A 23,588-nucleotide genomic window follows, 5' to 3' on the forward strand; every position below is an offset into this window, starting at 1 on the left:
ATCTTCACCATGAATACCGCCTTGATACCCTCAAGGAAGTATTCAAGAAACACGCCACACGACTATAAAGGAACTCGAGACACTCGAACAATCCTTTCATCCTCACTCTGGGAAACTACGATCACAACCACAGGTGGAAACACAAGCGGCCAAAGACACTGCTAGCTAGGGCATAACCACCTATGGTAAACTAACATACGCAAACAACGACAAACGCCGGTAAGCCCCTGCATATCAGCAACACTGACTGGCAACTACCAGCTGCTATTAGAGCCAACCAACAGGCCACAGCAGGGACACCGACGAGCTCGCCCACAGACGCACGAACAATCTGCCAACACTCCCTCACACTGTGCCTCCGGTATATGACCTATCGGACACAAGACCGATAACAAACCTAACTGTTGCAGGTTGCAGGACGCTGAACGAGGACTCTGTACCAGCACCCAGCGCCAGCCGCCGAGCAGCACAAACACACAACGTCAAGGTATCAACATGCATGATACCCACTACTAACAAAGCCTATCCTTACACAACCTATCGCAGGCAGCAAGACAACCGCTACTGCTCTTGCCGCCCGACCTAACTTTCGCAGAGTTTTTTTTTCCCTTGGCTCTTGCTTTGGCACTTTTTTTCCTCTGCCCTTCAAACCGCTACCCTTCGTCAGATTTCGACCAATCTATCTCCAGATAAGCGCGTATTAATGGTTAATCCTAACCAGACGTACGCAGACATCGCAGTACCCACATCCTGCGACACCTCACTTTAGTGAATACTAACCCTTATGCAGAGATGGCAGTAGACCTTTTGTGTTGGCCATCATGCCGGTGTGGGCGTGGAGGGGCTCCACCTCTGATAAAAAAACATGAGATGGAAGCTGCTGCCCTCGTTAGGGAGCATGCAGAGGCACTCAGACAAGCAACACAACATGTTCTCCCAGGAGTGCATAACTGTACTAAAGTTGACAGTGGGATATTCAAACATTTATTGTGAATTGTACAACAGCTGTGACATGATATGTCTGATAACACTTACAGGTGAAAGCGTTAAAGATATGTATTTTTCAAATGAAACTTTGTAAAACACATGTTATAATGTTTACAAACTGTTTTACATCTGTAAACCTAACTACATAGTGAATAATATAGAAAATAAAGAACAATGTTCATTAAACTTGATCTAACTCTGAAACCATTCGGAATAGGGAATATGTTCACATGAAGTTTTTGTTTCTGTCACATCACTGAACACCGAACATTGCTCCTGGAACACCATGTATTTTTGATGAGGCAGTAGTAGTCACAGGGGGGTCCTACACAGCTCTAGTTATGTGGCCAAACAACATAGCCTCTCCTAGAATAAACTGGAATATTTGCTATAAGTTGCAATCTCAGTTACAATGTGACTTATTCATCTTGTAAATACGTAGGTGAACAATCACAATAATAATATACTGTGATTGAAAATTCACATAAAGTAACAAATAAATTACTGTGCAGTAAAAAAAAAAAAAAACCACACAATTATCTGGTACAGATCCATGTCCAGGCCCAAATGGACTTTCCTCCTCTCCTGGCATTTCAAGTCTCACTCCAGCTGAACCTCTAGTTATTCACAATCTGAAGATGGATACACAAGATGCTTTGTATTGACTCATTCCTTCCAGCCAGTCTGAGCTGCATTTATTCAGCTCACAGAGGCAGTGCCCCTGGCTAGTCACAGATTCAATAACATGATCTTTGTCATCTAGACTCTCAGTGAAGAAGTATTCCTCCATCTTATGCAACCACTTAACTTCTTTCTGCAACTTTTAATTCACCTGGTCTTTCTCCAAATCCAAAACCACTTTCCTAGATATTGGCCTCAATTTCACTAAAGCTTACATCCAAACCGTGGCCAGTAGTGTAGTATCAATCAATAATCCACAATATCTCCATTTGGACAAATGCAACCATTTCTGTAGTAAACATATCTGCTCCAATAAAAAATTCCTAATCTCCAGTGGAAATAACATCCCCCTGACTTTCATGTTTCTCACTTTCATGTACATCATACACCCTTCTCCACAAGCCAACCTCCCGAATAGTCACCCACAACACTTCCAAAAAATTTCGAAATATCTTCTGTATCACCCAGAACTGCTCGTCAGTCATATGACATTGTCTCCCCCCAGCTTCCTACTCACACCATACATTGTCACGTCTGTCTCCATGTCCATGCAACCTCTTTGACATTCATTTCAAATCATTTGATGTCCCCAGACCACTAGACCCAGTCCAATGTTTCTGTCACTGTAACCTCCTGCCATAAAACCTGTCCTAAGCAGTTGTACTCTACAGCCCACACCCAAACCCCCCCCTTTGCCTTCGTCACTCTCTTTCCACCATATATTCTACATCATTAAAGGCAGAGTAACATTTAAAACCACTCTTATTCGTTACCAACTGACACATGTACACTGAAAAACTTTGTGTATATGAGTAATCGCCTACAAACTGTCTGATCCAAAATAATGAATGCACAAGAATTGTTCACCTGGAGGACATACAACTAATCAGTATCTTTAGAAATGTATGATATTTTATTAATTTGTAATACAAGGGATTTCTTTTTCACGGAACATTACAGAAATCTCAGACCACATTAAGGTTAATGTCTAGCTGCTGATGTAAAAGAAAGTGGAACCACTACCTGATTGTCTTTAACGTTCCTGTACAATTGGCAGGTGAGACCTTTTTATTTAATAAAGACAGAGCAAATCGAATTTACTTTGTCCACAATAATTCATACTTAGAACTAAAATTTTGTTCACAACTGGCAATCATGATGAAATAAGAATAATTTATTTCAAACAATTGAAAGTGGAGGCTGGAATATCAACAATTATGAAAAGGATAGATTGCTATACACCATAAAGATGAGATGTCGAGTTGCAGCCAGGCACAATGAAAAGACCGTTGCACACTAAACTATTGGCCAAAGCCTTCTTTAGTAACGAAAGGAAAACAAACGCCCCCCCCCCCCCCCCCCCCCCGCACTTGGGGAAACTAGAGAGGAGAAAAGATTGGTGGGTGCTAGAGTTTAACTTTTCTACCAAAATCCTCAGCCCCACAGACATTTCAGTCCTATCCGAAGACCCTACACCCAAATATATCCATTGGACTTGTCAAAGACCTACTCTCCCTCTCCAGATTCCTTCAATGGAAACACTTCTTTGCCACCAATTCCTCCAAGCGAATCCAACCTAGTCACAATATTGACCCTTTCCTGTCCCAAATCATACCATCATCCACTTGTGATTTTTCCCCTCCCACTCGCCCACCTCCTCGTCACCTTCCAGGAATTCCTTACATCGAACTTGGCATCATCATCTTTCCCAAGTCTCTTCCTCTGAATATAAACCTTTCAGCAGAAGATAACAGATCTTCACCTAATCATCATATTTGCAAACATAGATTCCACCACTGTCATTCTGAATCACAGTGAGTACCTGGCGGAAGGCCTTTCCCAATGTCCAAGTACTCCACTTACTAATTCCGACAGAGTGGTCTCATCCCACAGGTCCAACATAACCTCCAATCCTTGCTCACGTCTGTAGACACTTGCCAGAACCTCTCCCCTGAATCCATTCCCCTCCCCCCCCCCTCCACCCCCCCTCACACCCATGACACCCCACATATCCACCTTCTACATGTTCCCCAAAACCACAAACCCAACAATCCTGGACATCCCATTGCAGTTGGTTGTCTTCCCCTCACACCCTTACTGAAAGAATTTTGGCTCTCGTTGACCAACACCTTCAATCAACAGCACAAAATCTTGCCTCCCACATCAAAGATAAAAACCGCTTCCTTCACCAACTCTCCACCATACCCACTAGTTTATCACCTGGATCCCTATTCATCATTGTTGACGCCACTTCCCAATACACCAACATTCCTCATGACCATGGTCTTGCCACTATTGCACACTACCTCTCCCAATGCCCTTCAGACTCCAAATCCACTGCTTCTTTCCTCATACATCTTACTAACTTTATCTTAACACACAAATACTTCTCCTTTGAAGAGAAGGTATATAAACAAAATTCACAGCACAGTCTTGGGCACCATATGGTATCCTCCTACATCAACCTGTTTATAGCCACCCAGAACCCCAAAATCCTTGTCTGGTTCAGGTTCATTGATGATATCTTCATGATCTGGACTCGGGGCCAAGACACCTTATCCTCAATTCCTTCACAACCTCAACTTCAGTACCTTCCCTCCCATCAGCTTCACCTGCTGGTCCTCAACCATGTCTGCCACCTTCCTCGACGTTGACCTCCCCCTCTCTGATGCTCCATTCACACCTCACTCCACATTAAACACACCAACCACCAACAGTACCTGCATTTTGACAGCTGCCATTCCTCCCACCCAAAAAATCACTCCTATTCAGCCCAGCCACTTGTGGGTGGCTTATGTCTAGTAACAAGAACTCCCTTGCCCACTATGCTGAAGGTCTCACTTAGGCCTTCACAGACAGGCACTATCCCTCAGACATAGTCTACTAACAGATTTCCCATACTATATCACCACACATCACCAATCCTCCCATCACCACCAAGAACCTGTGACAAAGGAGTGTCCCCTTTGTTACCCAACACCACTCTGGACTGGAACAACTGGACCACATCCTTCATCAGTGCTTTAAGTACCTATGATCATGCCTTGAAATGAGGAATATCGTCCCTAAGATCCTTCCTGCTTCTCCTAATGTGTTGTTCTGTCACCCACCCAACCTCCACAATATCCTAGTCCTTCCCTATGCCACACCCATCCCAAACCCTTGCCACTCCAGTCCTGTCACAGGCTTATTCTACCCTACCAGAGACCAGGCCATCTGCGAAAGCAGCCATGTCATACAGCAGCTCTGCTGCAATCATTGCACAGCTTTTTATATTGGTATGACCACCAACAGCTCTCCACTATGATGAACAGCTGCCACCAAACTGTAGCCAAGAGCATGGTATACCACCAAATGACACAACATATAGCTGAATATAAGATGTTTGATTTTAATCGCTGCTTCAAAACCCGAGCCATCTGGACACTCCCCTCTACCACCAGCTTTTCTGAATCACACAATGGGAGTTACCCTTACAACACATTTTCCACTCTTCAAATTACCATGACTCAACCTGTTATAATCTATTGTGCCCACACCCACCACCCAACAGTTTCTGCCCCCTCTGTCCTATAACCTCCTTCAAATTCACATCCCCTACCCATACTGGGTTCACACTCTGCCAATGCATGCACCAGTCTTATGGCCTCTCTGCTCCTCTTCCTTTCTAACCCCCCCCCCCCCCCCCCCCCAGCACCACCATTCCGATGCTGCCTGAGCTTTTCCTGGTGCCTTCTACAACAGTCCCTGTATGTTCCACCAGACCTCTCCCCCCCCCATACACACACACACTTTGCTCTCTTCCCCAAGTCCCTGTTCCCTGTCCCACTACTGCTTGCTGCTTTTGTTAAATGCAACAGTTGCAGTCCACTAAAGCAGCCAAAGATAACTGTCATGTCTACATGATGTGTGCCTGTGTGTGTGTGTGTGTGTGTGTGTGTGTGTGTGTGTGTGTTTTCCTTTCTTTTCTGAAGAAGGCTCTGGCCTAAAGCTTAGTGTTCGACAGCCTTTTTGTCATGCCTGCCTGTAATTCAATGTGTCATCTTTATGGTAAGTAGATATCTATACTTTTCATAATTGTTAATTCTTTTTCAATTATTGTTAAATACATATATTTTCTGCTTTGAAACAAGAACTATTGTATCTGAATGTGTGGCACAGCACTGAAAGGCACAGTCACTGACATCAATCATTGCTGATGTACTCGTTTCTGTAAGCATAAGAATTAAGTGACAGGCAAATGTGGTTGGAGCAGAACGTGTATGGATACAGTCATTTATTTAAGAGCACGTGGTGAAAACCATATGGTGGCTGGAGTTATGATTCATGAGACATTTCAGTTTTAATTAAGTTCTGAAAAAGGAATTAGAGGCCAAGGGCAAACATTGTCATCAGCGGAGGCAACAGAGTGCACAAGGATGCAGAGTAGTGCATGCCTCTGGAAAATTTTTGGGAAGCTGACATGAACAGAAAAATAGTCCATCCAAAATAAACAGTTTAAAAGAGTGAGAATGAAGGGATAATTATGGCAGATAGTGTTCCGAAAGCGGAACCAATGTAGGACACTATGATTTTGATAGGCAAATTAAAGTAAAGTAGCTTCTCTGATGTCACAAAAGTCCCAAAAGCCATCCCAGAGGCCCAACGTAACCTCCAATTCCTGCTCGAGTTCTTAGGCCCTTCCCAGAACCTCTCCCATGAATCCATATCCCTCCTGACCCCCATGACACCCCACAGAGCCATCTTCTACATGCTCGCCAAAATCCACAAACCCAACAATCCTGGACATTGTGTAGGGGATGAAGTGTTGGGGCATACCTGAGGTTGGACATGTCAGATGGCAGTCCAGCTTAAATGCATCATAAGCTTTGTTCATTTGATCTTGATTATGTCTGAATACAAACAGTCGTGTAGGCAATGCTCTCAATTGGTGCTTTAAAGTATATTTTTGATTGTGACAAAAACAAGCTAACTGAACAAAGCTTATAGTGCATCACACGTCATCACTCAACAAAATGTTTAAGTATGATGGTGCTGATTATCTAGTTGTGTAATGGCATAGTGTGGCTTAAGTTTGTTGGTGATGGTTGTCTTGTCATGACTGTGGGGTTAGCGGATTTTGTACCTTGGAGAAATTGTGTGACTTATTGTTGGCAGTTCCCACACTATCCTGGTGGTTTGTGCCTAAGTCCTGCATGGCAAAGCAGCATAGCGATTGTAAAGTTATGTGCGAGTAGCTAATTCGGAAGGGTTGAATTGCCTTGCCAATTGGAATTCTTTTCCATCTCACAAGCTCCTTGTATTCTTATGACTACCATTTTCAACTTTGCATAATGTTGAAATACACACAAACTTAATTGGAGGATAAAGGTTACAGATTCTTTGATGATGTACTGAGCCCTTCTGGTGTACTGTAGTTCTCATGCAATGTTTAATCAGGTTCACACACAGCAGTGCTGTGTAAGAACAACTATAACCCATGTACGAGCAGGCTGGTTAACAGGCTGAGGATGTGCAGACAGATTTAAAGTATGCAGTGTCATAAGGTAGGTACGTGTGTAGCAGTTACGTCATGTACCCCAGTTAAACCATTGCTTACAGTTCAAGGCAGACTGTTCAATATTACTTTGCTGAAGAGAGTTCTTAGCTGGTTCGTTTTCTTGATGTAAATTGATATATCTATAATGCCGGAATAATAGCTCTTTGAATTTACATCAGCCAATTTCTTTTTATTCTAAAGAGTACCAAGTTGTTAGAACATATTAATTTTAACTGAAGTGAAGTAAACCACTTTGCACACATTACAGAGGCAACTCAACAGAAACTTTTAGTAATTTCTAATCTTCTGCCAATATTAATGACACAGATTTGTTTCTGTGTGTTCAACTAAGCTGAAGATTTCATTCTTCTGGCTGAAGTTCATATAATGTAATTGTCCTCATTGTCAGGAATAGCCGAAAAAGATGAGCAAATCAGTCAGATATATTGTGCACAAAATAGAACAGAAATTAGCATCCTGCCTTGATCTCTAAAATGTGTGTTTGCTTCTTAACACTTAAATTTTAACCCAAAAATTCACATGAATTTACTCATCTTGAGTTGTAAGAGGCTATCTGTAATAATTACTTGAGAGAAGGTGAACTACTTAGTCAAGATCACTTGTAAACAAACTTTATTGTTGATTACCAGTTTTGATAAGCATGGATACCATGATCAGATCTTGATAAAAGGTTATTACATGTCTCCTACACCAGCTGTACAACTACTATTTCTAAAACACTGCCGCTAATTTAGTGATGTCGTGGCTGCAATGAAGTGCATGTTAGTGTGTGCTAAGTGACACTAGTATCTGGCGAGTTACTCTGTATATTGTAATTTTAACCTTGACTTGCCACTGCATCACTCATCTCGTCCCTCACATATGTGGCAATGTTTTAGCTGATATAGGAAATAAGTATTGTTTTATCGAGTTCTGAGGATGGTAATCATGCTTACTGAAACCAGTAACCAACAGTAAATCTTGTTCACAAGTGGTCTCGGCTTATCAGTTCACCTTCTCTCAGCCAAGAATTTACATTAATTTTACCTGACATGGAACGACTGAATTTTTGTTGTTAGCACTTCTTAGAATCCCAGACTACATCAATCTCATGGTAATAGTTAAAAATTACATATTATAACATTTTTACATTCAAGGAATATAAATTAAGGAGAAGCTCACAGTGTATTTTCGTTGTTCAGCATACCAGTTGTATAAGATTTAACTTTGTAACGGTAAATTGTAGTTCGGAAGTTAGGATGCTGATAATCTAATATAATGTGCCACCAGTAATCACCTGACCACAACCAAAATGAAAGGTTCCAACACTAACAGATTATTCAGCAAGCAAATGACAAATTGTGCTACACAAAATAGAAATCAATCATCATTCTTATGGTCCCGATGTTAACTGATAGTGTTTGCATTGTTACATAATATATTTTATAATTTGTATGAATTAAATATGGTAGAGTCGCAATAGGCACAATAAAAAGATTCATGCAACTAAAGCTTTCGGCCATTAAGGTCTTTGTCAGCAGTAGACACACGCACACACACGCACGCGCGCGCGCGTCCACGCACACACACACACACACACACACACACACACACACACACACACACACACACACACACACACCTCTGCAGTCTCAGAGAGCTGAGACCACACTGCGAACAGCAGCACCAGTGCATTATGGGAGTGGCAACTGGGTGGGGGTAACGAGGAGGCTGGGGTGGGGAGGGAGAGGGATAGTATGGTGGGAGTGGTGGACAGTCAAGTGTTGCAGTTTAGACGGAAGGCAGGAGAGAAGGTTCGGAGGGGGGAGGGGGTAAGTAGCCAAAAGTAGAGAAATAAAAGAAATTAATAGACTGGGTGTAGCAGTGAAATGACGGCTGTGTATTGCTGGAATGGGATTAGGGAGGAGGCTGGATGGGCGGGGACAGTGACTAACGAAGGTTGAGGCCAGGAGGGTTACGGAAACGTAGGATGTATTGCAGGGAAAGTTCCCACCTGTGCAATTAAGAAAAGCTGGTGTTGGCGGCAAGGATCCATATGGCACAGGCTGTGTAGCAATCATTAAGATGAGGGATATCATGTTTGGCAGTGTGCTCAGCAACAGGGTGGTCCACTTGTTTCCTGGTTCCTGGCCACAGTTTGTCGGAGGCCGTTCATGCGGACAGACAGCTTGTTAGTTGTCATGCCTGTATAGAATGCAGCACATAGGTTGCAGCTTAGCTTGTAAATCACATGACTGGTTTCACAGGATGTCCCTGCCTTTGATGGGATAGGTGATGTCCATCATCTAAAAACTAATTCCGACCTTATAATCATACCTGCTGACAAAGGCTCCACCACCGTTGTTTTGAACCGCAAGGATTACATGGTAGAAGGACTCCGTCAGCTGTCCGATACTTCCACCTACAAACTATGCCACAGTGATCCCATTCCAGTAATCCAGCAGGATCTCCAGTCACTACTCAAATCCTTAGGCCCATCCCAGAACCTCTCCCCAGAGTCCATCTCTCTACTTACCCCTATCATTCCCCGCACTCCCACTTTCTACATGCTTCCTAAAGTCCATAAACCCAACCACCCCCTAAAGTCCATACACCCAACCACCCAGGACGCCCCATTGTGGCCGGTTACTGTGCCTCTCGCTGAGAGAATCTCTGCTCTCGTAGACCAACACCTTCAACCTATTACCTGGAACCTATCCTCCTATACAAAAGATACCAACCATTTCCTCAACCGACTCTCCACAGTTCGTGTCCCTTTACCACACGGTGCCCTGTTCATCACTATTGATGCCACCTCCCTGTCCACTAACATTCCTAATGCCCATGGCCTCACTGCTGTCGAACACTACCTTTCCAGACGCCCTATCGGTTCCAAACCAACAACCTCCTTCCTAGTCTCCACGACCAACTACATCGTTACCCACAATTACTTGTCCTTTGAAGGCATTACCTAAAAAAAAAAAAAAAATCCATGGTACGGCTATGGGCACCCACATGGCACCATCCTATGTCAACCTATTCATGGGCCATCTAGAGGAATCCTTCCTAAAAACCCAGAATCCTAAACCCCTCACCTGGTTCGGATTCATTGATGACATCTTTGCTGTCTGGATTGAAGATGAGGGCACCTTACTCACATTCCTCCAGAACCTCTACAACTTCTCCCCCATTTGCTTCACCTGGTCCTACTCAACCCAATAAGCCACCTTCCTAGATGTTGACTTACACCTCAGAGATGGCTACATCAGTACCTCCGTCCATATAAAACCTACTTACCACCAGCAATACCTCCACTTTGACAGCTGCCACCCATTCCATACCAAGAAGCCCCTTCCGTACAGTCTACCGTATTTACTCGAATCTAAGCCGCACTTTTTTTCCAGTTTTTGTAATCCAAAAAACCACATGCGGCTTAGAATCGAGTGCAAAGCAAGAGGGAGTTCTGAAAAATGTTGATAGGTGCCGCCACAACTAACTTCTGCCGTCGAATATATGTAGCGCAACACAAGCATGCTTTGTGGGCACAAAGATAAATACTGGCGCCAAAACCTCTGCATCAGTAAATAAATTAAAAAAAAAAGGTAGAAGACGAGCTTTTTTTTTTTTTTCTCCGCCCCGAGTTTCGACCACTGCATTTTCATACATTATCCAACGAAGTAAATACAAATTCCGTATTGTTCATCTTCAAATATAGCAGAATTTCAATGTACTACGAAAATCCGACTGGCAAGACTGTTAGGGATGTTTGTCAATATGGCCAACTCTACGTTCCGAGTTTTTTCCTACCTGTGAGAAGAGATGGTTGCTAATAGGAACCTGATGAAATGTGAATCACATGCAGTATTCTCTTCACCATAAGAATAATACGAATATAAACATTTTGCCATGTATTCTTTCATGTTTGCTGCTATCTCATTTAAATCCTGTCCGTCTAATAAACTACGAAACTAGAGTGAGACAACAGCAAACGCGGAAGAATATACGTATCGTGTCATGTTTATATTCGTATTATTCTTATGCCTAATAGTGATACAGTCAGAAATGAAGCAAACCAACTGACTAAATTTTAAATGTAAGATGACTAATTTCTGTGCAGAATTTGATGTACTAAAGAAGCGGCCGCAAAGATTTTCAAACGGAAAAAATTTTCGCTAAACTCTCATTCAGAACATGTTCTATCATACGCAATCTATTATTTGGCTCTTGTTGATCATTATCAAAGAAAGCAGCAGTGTAAGTAACAACAAATAGCAGTCTCTTGCCATTGTTTCGCTAATGAGACAATTCCCTTTTTTTTTAAGCGGCGGTAGCGCGCACAAAAGGAAGCCATGCCGCGAGCGGCGACAGGCCGTAAACACGCACTATCAAAATGCGACAAACAATGCATGACACAGTACAGTAATGCATTTTCAGCTTAGAGTGACGTAAACACCTATAACAAAGAAAACGGCACTTATCAGATCAAAGCAAAATAAGCAATCGATTCAAACCAGACGAAGCACGTGAAAAAGGAAGGGTACCCGTATAAATACGGACGGAGCGCCTGACGCATAGCAATGGCTACCTGGTAAAGCTTAACTGCCAAGCTTACGACTCGAACCAAACTACTGTAGCTGTATCGTCTTTCATTCGACCTAAATTGTGTCTCATATTACAATGGACCAACTTTGTTTCGATTTGGAGGTGCGGCCTAAAACTTTTCTCTCCCCTTGAATTTCGAGCCTCAAATTTCAGGTGCGGCTTAGATTCGGGAAATTTTTTTTCCCTTTATTTCGAGTCTCATTTTTCAGGTGCGGCTTAGATTCGAGTAAATACGGTAGCCACCCATGGTCGCCGCATCTGCAGTGAGGAGCAGTCCCTCTCAAAATATACCGAGGGTCTCACTGAAGCCTTTACTGATCGTAATTATCCTCCCATCCTTGTACAAAAACAAATCTCCCGTGCCTTATCTTTCCAGTCTCCCACCACCTCCCAAGCTACCACAGTCCGGCCTCAGAGGAGCATTCCCCTTGTAACTCAGCACCATCCGGGACTGGAGCAACTGAATTACATTCTCTGCCAGGGTTTCGATTACCTCCTGAAATGAGAAATGTCCTGCCCACTATCCTTCCCACCACCCCTACCGTGGTATTCCGCCGTCCATCAAGGCTACACAATATACTTGTCCATTCTTCCACAACCCCCAATCCTTTACCTCATGGCTCATACCCCTGTAATTGACCCAGATGCAAGACCTATCCCATACATCCTCCTACCACCACCTACTCCAGTCCAGTCACTATCACCACCTACCCCATCAAAGGCAGGGCTACCTGTGACACCAGTCACGTGATTTACAAGCTAAGCTGCAACCTCTGTGCTGCATTCTATATAGGCATGACAACCAACAAACTGTCTGTCCGCATGAACAGCCACCGACAAACTGTGGCCAGGAACCAGGAAACAAGTGGACCACCCTGTTGCTGAGCACACTGCCAAAGATGATATCCCTCATCTTAATGATTTCTTCACAGCCTGTGCCATAGGGATCCTTCCCACCAACACCAGCTTTTCTGAATTGCGCAGGTGAGAACTTTCCCTGCAATACATCCTACGTTTCTGTAACCCTCCTGGCCTCAACCTACGTTAGTCACTGTCCTCACCCATCCAGCGCCCTCCCTGTTCCCATTCCAGCACCACACAGCCATCATTTCACTGCCACACCCAGTCTTTCAATTCCTTTTATTTCTCTCCTTTCCGTTACTTACCCCCTCCCCCCTCCGCTCCTGCCCCCTGTCTAAACTGCAACACTTGACTGCCCACCACTCCCACCATACTATCCCTCCCCCTCCCCGCCTCAGCCTCCTCCTTACCCCCACCCAGTTCCCACTCCCATCTGCTGTTCACAGTGTGGTCTCAGCTCTCTGAGACTGCAGATGTGTGTGCAAATTGCGTTTATGTGAGTGTGTGAGTGTGCGCGTGCGCACACACGCACGCACGCACACTCTTTCAGGTCAATGTGCAGCAAAGTGTTAGATTACTGACAGAGTGGCAGAGCAGAGTTGAGTTTAATTATCTTTGTTGCACATGTAAGAATTAACATTAAGGACATGGCGAAACAAATTGATTGTTTCATAACTTAATGAAATACCCACTTTTTTGCTCTCACAGATGTCACTGTCTCGTGCATTAACAAATCCAGCTTCATTTCTTACAATACTGTAAGTCGTTATGACAACATCAAATTTTGATAACCTGTGAAAGTAAAAGAAAAACATCTATAAAGCACATTGCAATAGACTAAAAAGAAATTTACACGATGGTTTTAAAGTTAAGACATAAATGTTCTTAATAATTTAGAAGTAAATGCAACAAGTTACTTAGAAGTATAAATGTCAAGTCATTGACAGACACACAAAACAAGACCAAAAACTTCACTGGCTTTTGAGAAAATCCACTTCTGAGCTAATATAGGGCGGATCAACTCTTTGTCTTTATGACAACACAAACTCTGCTGAGGAGACTTGCAATGAGGTACCTGAATGTCTGTGGAGGAATGGCAGCCAATTCCTCCTCTACAGGCGAAATCGGAGAAGGTAACGATGTTGGAAGGCTGGTTGTCTGGAATGAAACTGATGCTCAAACTCATCTCAGAACTGTTACACTGGGCTGAAACTCTAGACAGATGAGTCCATATCAGGAATATGCCTCACAGGTGCTACTTTATGAAAGGGTGCTTTGTCACATTATTGTCTTCGAACTGTTGCTTAATTATACGCAGCACACAATGCTGTGAAACATACTTTTATCCTTCCACATTAAGCATTTTTGTAAGTGGAATAAGGTGCCCACACCTAATCACAGAAATATACTGCTGCGCCGTAACACAGGCAATCTTTGGTGACCAGTGGACCTGATTCATATACTTACTTAAGCTTGCAGGCTGCCTCATCACATAACATGAAGGCCCTAGCACAAACAGTTAAAACTATAATGCCTGCGAAATGGATGATTATGGGGTAACACACCAATATGAATGGCATCCCTTTACAAACATGTCACGCCAACAAATTATGTCCAGACATACCCATATTTGAGAGTACATTTATTTCATGTTCACACGAACTTCATATGCTTACATTTACTTATGCGTCATGAACACTGCTTCTTTACTTACACACACACACACACACACACACACACACACACACACACACACACACACACACACACACCTGTACTTCACTATTGGCACTACACAAGAGGGCAAGTATATTCTCCGTCATTTGTCACGCTCTCACTGTGTTACATCTCCTGAAAATTGACTATATTTAATAACTACAACGTAAGACTTTCAAATCAAACTCTTCTTCAACAAAATACTGTGAAACCACAATTTTAACTCCAATTTTTGACAAAGTACTTGGACTGTCATCCTGTGTCAACTCAACCTCCCAAATCCTTTTGGAAACTGAAAAAGAAATCATCTTTTTTTCTCATAACTTCATTGCAAACATGTCTTCCAATTTCTCTGGTTGTTATAGATCTACAGATCACTGCAAATCTCCCTTCAACAGGGATAGCAACACACATTAACTATTCATATTTAAATCTTGGGGTAAGACAGTGATGCATTAGTTGTATGTTCTCTCTTTGCAGTACAAAGGTGGAAGAAATCTTCAAAACTGTCTCTTGACACTTTCTTGATATGAAGTTAAAGAGTTTGCTGCAATATTGTACACTCCTACATGTACTCAAAATCAGTGCCTGTTATGGAATTTTTCCAATCCCAATCGAGAAACTATTCCATATTGTAAAACAAATTCAATTATTTCTGATAATGTAGGACATCCAGTAGCATTCCATACAGCTTTACATTTCTGTGTAATTTTGTGATGCAATTCAATTATTGCCATTTTAGGAGACTAGATTTAAATCCTAATGTTACATCACGACAGAGCCCTTAGTTCATTTATTATTTTTCTAGCAACGCAAATATGAATCATCGAGCCACCCATAACTAATTCCATTATCAATATTTGTACAATTGAAGAAGACACTGAAGATTCAAATCTTCATTCATTTTCATCTTTGCTAGTTAAGCAAGGTGCTTTTGTATAATGTTAGGGCAAGGGAGAGGACAAAATACTGGCAAGTGCAGCATCAGTCGAACTGGATTGCATTGGTAGTGTAACTGCTACGACTATGTCTTACAAAGGTTTCTTATGTAGCATTGATACAGCAGATCTTTTGTTTCCTTGGAGGTGGTATACTCTTGCCTTCATCTGATTTTGAACAACTTATATGCCAGTTATAATGGACCTACAATTTAATATGTTCTCCAAAACACAGTGCAAGTTGACTTTTTGTTAGAGCTGAAAGATGTGATAAGTGACAGAAAAAAAATCCTAGGAACACGCACTGCTTGAACCCAACCTTTGACTTTGTAGTCTGGCAGTTGCTCAATAAGCTATGCCACCAAGGCACACAGCTGCACAAACAAAACTGCTCTGAACCACAGCAACAAACATTTGTTAGTCATGACAGAGGTCTGTTTGAGAAGTGAAGAGAGAAAATGTGGTGGTATTCTCAGTTATTTGCGTTACAAATACATGGTTATTTATATTCATAGAAGGGGATAATTACTTTATCCACAAATGACAGTTTTCAAATTTTCTATTTATTCTAATCAAACAATGGAAAATTCAGGATGGAATAATGACAAAATTATGAAAAAGATACCGTATTTACTCGAATTTAAGCCGCACTCGAATCGAAGCCGCACCTGAAAAATGAGACTCGAAATCGAGGAAAAAAAAATTTCCCGAATCTAAGCCGCACCTGAAATCTGAGACTCGAAATTCAAGGGGAGAGAAAAGTTTTAGGCCGCACTTCCAAATCGAAACAAACTTGGTCCATTGTAATATGAGACACAATTTAGGTTGAATGAATGACGATACAGCTGTAGTAGTTTGGTTCGAGTCGTAAGCTTAGCAGTTAAGCTTTACCAGGTAGCCGTTGTCATGCGTCAGGCGCTCCGTCCGGGTACCCTAGCTTTTTCACGTGCTTCGTCTGGTTTGAATTGATTGCTTATTTTTCTTCGATTTGACAAGTGCAGTTCTCTTTGTTATAGGTGTTTCCGTCACTCAAAGCTGAAAATGCATTACTGTACTGTGTCATGCATTGTTTGTCGCATTCTGAAAATGAGGGTTTACGGCCTGTCGCCGCTCGCGGCATGGCTTGCTTTCATGCATGCTAACGCCGCTTACAATTAAAAAAAAAAACAGAGGAATTGTCTCATTAGCGGAACAATGGCATGAGACTGCTATTCGTTGCTACTTACACTGCTGCTTTCTTTGAGAATGATCAACAAGAATCAAATAATAGACTGCGTATGATAGAAGGTGTTCTGAACGAGAATTTAGCGAAAAATTTTTCCGTTTGAAAATCTTTGCAGACGCCTCTTTAGTACATTACATTGTGCACAGAAATTAGAGTCATCTTAGATTTAAAAATCTAGTCAATTGCCGTGCTTCATTTTTGACTGTATCACTATTAGGTATAAGAATAATACGAATATAAACATGACATGGTATGTCTATTCTCCCGCGTCTGCTGTTGTCTCACTCTAGTTTCGTAGTTTATTAGGCGGACAGGATTTAAATGAGATAGCAGCAAACACGAAAGAATACATGGCAAAATGTTTATATTCGTATTATTCTTATGGTGAAGAGAATACTGCATGTGATTCACAATTCATAAAAGTTTCTATTAGCAACCATTTCTTCTCACAGTTAGGAAAAAATTCAGAAAGCAGAGTTGGCCATATTGACAAATATCCCAAACAGTCTTGCCAGTCGGATTTTCGTAGTACATTGAAATGCTGCTACGTTCGAAGAGGAACAATATGGAATTTGTATTTACTTCGTTGGATAATGTATGGAAATGCAGCGGTCAAAACTCGGGGCGGAGAAAAAAAAGCTCGTCCTCCACCTTTTTTTTATTTATTTACTGACGCAGAGGCTTTGGTGCCAGTATTTGTCTTTGTGCCTGCGAAGCATGCCTGCGTAGCGCTACATATATTCGACGACAGAAGTTAGTTGTGGCGGCACCTACCAACATTTTTCAGAACTTCCGCTTACTTTGCACTCGATTTTAAGCCGCAGGCGGTTTTTTGGACTACAAAAACCGGAAAAAAAAGTGTGGCTTAGATTCGAGTAAGTACGGTAGATTGCTACTCACCACAGAGTGGAGATGAGTCATAGTTAGGCACAACAAAAAGACTTAACAAGTAATCTTTCTTCCAAAGTAGACCACACACACACACACACACACACACACACACACACACACAACCAGCATCTCCACTACATGGTGAGTAGCAATCTGTCCTTTCCATAATATTGTCATTATTCATTCACATAATTATTTAGATAGTCTGGTAGGCTAGTGTGAGGGGTTGTTGCAGGCAAAACGGGCAAAGGGAGAAAGGAGACGGGAAGTGGGAGAAAGGACGCAAGGTGTGGGAGAAAGGACGCAAGGTGTGGGAGAAAGGACGCAAGGTGTGGGAGAAAGGACGCAAGGTGTGGGAGGCACAGTTGAGGAAGGGTAGCCAATAGCTCAGAGGGAGATACCAGTTGTTTGGTATAGGAATGTGGGACAGAGATGTTGAAGTTGCACGGGATAGGAATGTGACACATGGACACTGACACCAGTGGATTCAAGTGGCACATGATGACAATGATATGGAGTGGGTTGGGACATGGTGACAGAACAGAGGAAAGAAAGATTGTGGGAAAGAGGGTGTGGGTGCAGGATGAGGGAAGTTAGGGTCCTGTGACAAGATAGAGGCAAGTGTAGATGTGGGAGCTGGGGGCTGGGTGCTAGTGGAGATTGAAGCCAAGTGGATGAGGAAACAAAGAATATGTTGCAAGGACAACTCCCATCTGTGTGGTGCAGATAAGCTGGTGCTGGGGGATCCAGATGACATGGGTAGTGATGGAACTACTGGAATCAAGCTTGTTGTACTGAGCAGCGTGTTTCGCGATTGGGAACTCAAACTCTGCTCTTGGTCAGTTTGATGGTCACCATTCATTTGGGTGGATAGTGGTTCGTAGTCATACCCACTTAATATTTTGTACAGAAATTGTAGTAGAGCTGTTATAAGCCTTTGCTGCTGTCACATGCAGGAACAGGATAAGCCTGTGAGAGAACTGGAGTAGGATTGCTGGAAGGACATATAGGTCTTGCGTCTGCTTCTTACACAGAGATATGATCCACGTGGCATGAGTTTGGGAATGGAGTTGGCATAGGGATGGACAAGAGTACTGTGTAAGCTGGGTGGACAGCAGAATACCACTTTAGGAGAGGCATGAAGGATTACATGTAGAATGTCCCCAATTTCTGAGAATGATTATACACAGCTAAAGTTTTTGCAGACAATATGGTTCAATTTTTACAGTCTGGTATTTTACTGGGTGATGAGGTGATTGCTCTATTGGAGCTCGTTCTTGGGGGTGGTGAGAGGAGGAGGAATAAGCGAGAGTGTCTTGGCTCTGGGTCCAAGTCATTAAGATGTCACCAACAGACCTGAAGCAAACAAGTAGTTTGGAGTTTTGGGAAGCAAAGAAAATTTCCTCCACATGGACCATAAATGAATTAGCATAGGAAGGTGTAACGCTGGTGTCCACGCCCAGGCTGAGAAGCCGTTTGTGTATCTTACCCCTATTCTGATGCCTCTTTTTTAATCTTTTTCTTCTTGTTATTAATCCCGGCTTCTTGAGACCTCTTGTGAAGAGGTTTCATAGTGGTGTAGGACAATCAATGAAGTTACACAACAGTTAATAATTTAACTTTTGAAACTGCCGGTTTATTGGCATTTATGGAAAGAAAAACACTCTCATGCAGTTAGCAAACTTCATGTATCATTGTGCGTGTGTAATGGGCCTTACTATGTCACAAATCTTTCCAATGAATTAATTAAGCTGCTTTACAGTGTTGATAGACCACATAATCAACAAGGTGATAAGTGTGTCAATTAAAACTGGACCTCGATATTTTGAATAAACTTTCGGTTTATTTTTTGTCAAAATCAGCACTTGTCTCAAAATTAATTTCCAAATTCGTGTATTAAGTTCAAACACATTTGCAACTATTATACGCACACTCAATCACGCACTGGCATGTAACATATTTCAAATAGAGCGCACAGGCTTCAGTTTTCCCTAATGGGCTAAACGACTCTTTCGTAATAACATGATGTGTCTATCTCACATAAAGTTTAAACGAAACTGGATTTACTCTCCATTCGGGTCAAGATCACAAAATAAAATTCACCACATAGGTCAGCGAATTGTACACATGCACTTTTAGCACTCTAAGTGATAACTCGTCTCAGAGTAAAAGCCACACATAAATTCACACTTTTTTTTATTCATAAAAATTTTTAAACTCCTTTATATTAAACAAATAAATTATGGCATGTAATTACTAATTAAACATTCCTGATTCTGAATAAACCTCAAGAACTTATATTTCATAATCAATAAAATTCTATCTCCTAAGAGAAATTACTAGTTTGCTAAAGAGGATTCAGATTACAGTCAACTCGTGTCTGAACAATGACGTCACGAATTAACACTTGCTTGGAATGAACGAAATACCTATACTGAAAAATACTGTCCGTTGAGTAATTTACAGACTTTTATAACAACTCTGTTGCCCCTTTCATCACTACACTGTCCCCCAATCTGTAATGTCGCGATAAGATCGAAGATGTTACAGGATTCACTGGAGCGTGCTATGGTTGTATGCTGTGCTGTCATACCTTAGTTCAGCCATCCCAAGATTCCACATTAATGCAATAAGTGCTCAAACTGACATCCTTCATCCTCAATGCATTTGGCAATACATGTAACGACATTCCTCTCAACAGCGAGTAGTTCGCCTTCTGTAATGTTCGCACATGCATTGACAATGCTCTGACGCAGGTTGTCAGGCGTTGTCGCTGGATCACCATAGCAAATATTCTTAAACTTTTCCCCACAGAAAGAAATCCATGGACGTCCCAGTGGACATGCGGGCCATGGTATGGTGCTTCGACGACCGATCCCTCTGTCATGAAATATGCTATTCAATACCACTTCAACCGCACGTGAGCTATGTGCCGGACATCCATCATGTTGGGAGTAAATCGCCATTCTGTCATGCAGTGAAACATCTTGTAGTAATATCGGTAGAACACTATGTAGGAATCAGCATACATTCCACCATTTTGATTGCCATTGATAAAATGGGTGCCAAATTAGTCTTCTTCCCATAATGCTGCACCATACATTAACCCACCAAGGTCGCTGATGTTCCACTTGTCGCAGCCTTCACGGAATTTCCGTTGCCCAATAGTACATATTATGCCAGTTTCCGTTACCACTGTTGGTGAATGACATTTCGTTGCTAAATAGAACACGTGCAAAAATTCTGTCATTGTCCAGTAATTTCTCTTGTGCCCAGTGGCAGAACTGTACACGACATGCAAGGTCGTCGCCATGCAATTCCTGGTGCATGGAAATACGGTACGGGTGCAATCAGTGTTGATGTAGCATTCTCAACACCGACGTTTTTGAGATTTCCGATTCTCGCGCAATGCATATGCTACTGATGTGCGGATTAGCTGCGACAGCAGCTGAAACACCAGTTGGGCATCATCATTTGTTGCAGGTCATGGCTGACGTTTCACATGTGGCTGAACACTTCCTGTTTCCTTAAATAACGTAACTATCCGGCGAACGATCCAGACACTTTGATGATGTCATCCAGGATACCGAGCAGCATACACAGCACACGCCCGTCGGGCATTTTGATCACAATAGCCATACATCAACACGATATCGACCTTTCCCGTAATTGGTAAATGGTCCAATTTAACACAGGTAACGTATCACGAAGCAAATACCGTCTGCACTGGTGGAATGTTACATGATATCACTTACTTATACGTTTGTGACTATTACAGCGCCATCTATCACAAAGCAAAAAACGTGGTCTAATTAAAACATTCATATTTATTTACGTACTACACGAATATGTAATAAAAAATGAGTGTTCCTATTTAAAAAACGCAATTGATATCTGTTTGACCTATGGCAGTGCCATCTAGTGGGCCAACCATAATGCCATCTGGTTTCCCCCTTCAAGCTAGCCAAGTTTCGTTCATGTAGTTTTTTCGTTTGATGCTTATTTTGTGAGATATTTGGCTCGGTCACAATCAATGGACCACCCTGTATACAAAATAATGAACAAAATAATACATCTTGTAGCTCATCCTGTGGTTCAAGTCTAATATCAGCGTCCTGTTAGTAAATACTCCTCTCATTCTCTTTTCCTTCATTTTCTCTTCATAAATGGTACACATCTTCTCATTGATAATATTTCTTTATCTCTGTGTGGTGGACTAAACCTTTTATCACATAAGAACTACAGACAGAAAGTATGTAACTTACTTCATGGGGAATTTGTATTATTCTTTATGGTCCAGTATACTTAATGGTATTCATATCTTGTCTATCATCCATTTGGAAAAGTGTAGTGCCTAGGCCTGTTTCAGAAGCATCAGTGGCAATGCAGAAATATTGTTCAAGTTTCGGATGATGTAACAATGCGGCGTTAACTAAAGCGTGTCTGATTTTGTCAAATGCTTGACTACACTCAGGGGTCCATTTCCACATGATGTTCTTCTGCAGTAACTGTAATAAACATTCTTGGCTGATTAATTGATGTAGGCAAAAATCAGTGGAAAAATGAGGCTAATCCCAAGAAAGATTTTAATTCCTTTTTATTTTTAGGATAGGGACACTCTTTGATAGTAGTCATTTTCTTAGGATTCGGCATAATACTGTCCGGCGTAACTATATGTCCTAGGAACTTCAGTTGACTTCTGGCGAATCTAGATTTCATTAAATTTACTGTTACTCCATACTCGAAGAATTTCACAAATACTTTTTCAAGCAGATCGAGATGCTCCTCCTATGTTTCGGTAGTGATGAGTAAGTCATCCACATACAAGATAACTCTATCGCGTTCAAGTACAGTATCTAGTGCCAATATAAATACACCTCCACTAATATTTAGTCCAGTGAATTGGTAACTTCTGCCCATAAAAATAAAAGCAGTATACTTTTGAGATTCAATAGAGATTTTCGTTTGCCAGTATGAATTTCTCTTATCAAAGGATGTCAGGAAGCAGGCACCACAGAATAGCTGAATTAACTCGTCCAAATTCTCAGGTCTTGTCTGTACCGGTGCGATTATCTTTTTTATCTCTCTGGCATCTAGAACTAATCTGACATCACCATTCACTCTGAGGACCACCAAAAAAGGGCTACAATATTCAAAATGAGGGGGCTCTATAATGCCTCACTCTAACATTTTGTTAATTTCTTTCTTGACTGCCTCTCTCTTTGACCAAGGAACAGAACAGGAAGTGCAACAAAAAGATTCCTGTGGATACATCTTAATGTCGCATTCAAAACCTTTGATTATTCCAAGGCGTTTGCTAAATACGGGCAGATAATTACTTAACAAGCAATATAAATCTTCTCGTTGATTTGCAGATAGGTATTCAAATTCAGAGATCTTCTCCTGAAGTGTAACTTGACTTATTTCTTTTCCAGTATATTCAAAATAGAAAATATCACCAACTAAATTACAGTCAATACCAATATAGCCAACCATTAACTTCATGCAATACTGATCCGGGACTAATTTGCCCTTTATCATAGAGACTGTCAAAACATCGCCTTCAGTGTCCAAGGTACATGATCCTTCTTTTAAACTGATGACTGCTCCAGCATTACACATAAAATCTAGACCCCAAACACATGGTACGGTCATTCTTGGAGCAATTAAGAAGGTACTTTCTATTGAAAGTGATTGCTGGTCCATAATTGGTTCCCTAGTTACCTCCTCATGATGATTATATCCACTTTCACTCCCCTCACCTGTCACTTTCAAACACCGAGTTGGATTATCTCGCGCTCTCCTTGTTCGGGTGTACATTTTTCCTAATATCTTTATACACAGTTAAAATATCAATCTCAACTCAAAATATACTTTCACCAACAATAGAACTGTTCTTTTGTACTATGTCTATCCTACTGTGAGTATCTCACGTTAGCCGTGAGTACTTATCCTTTCCAATGGGTCGAAGTTCGTGCCTTGGGCCTGAATTTGTTAGTATATCCTTTTCGGGCCCCAAGTTGAGGCGCCAAATATACCGATGCCTCTTCTTTAATCTTTTTCTTCTTCTTGCTTATCCCAGCTTCTTGAGACCTCTTGTGAAGAGACACGATACAACAAGTTCCATAGTAGCGTAGGATAGTCAATG

At 41.8% G+C, this 23,588-nt stretch overlaps 1 protein-coding gene across 1 annotated transcript in view; it reads right to left on the bottom strand.

The window, feature by feature from the left end:
* LOC124544808 (transcription termination factor 2) overlaps nt 1-23,588 on the bottom strand; it is a 317,601-nt gene that overhangs the window by 136,147 nt on the left and 157,866 nt on the right. The window contains exon 10 of the mRNA XM_047123494.1: nt 13,363-13,462. Coding sequence (XP_046979450.1) covers nt 13,363-13,462 — 100 coding nt within the window. The remainder of the gene's footprint in view (nt 1-13,362; nt 13,463-23,588) is intronic.

Source organism: Schistocerca americana, chromosome 8 (assembly GCF_021461395.2).
Source record: "Schistocerca americana isolate TAMUIC-IGC-003095 chromosome 8, iqSchAmer2.1, whole genome shotgun sequence".
NCBI lineage: Eukaryota > Metazoa > Arthropoda > Insecta > Orthoptera > Acrididae > Schistocerca > Schistocerca americana.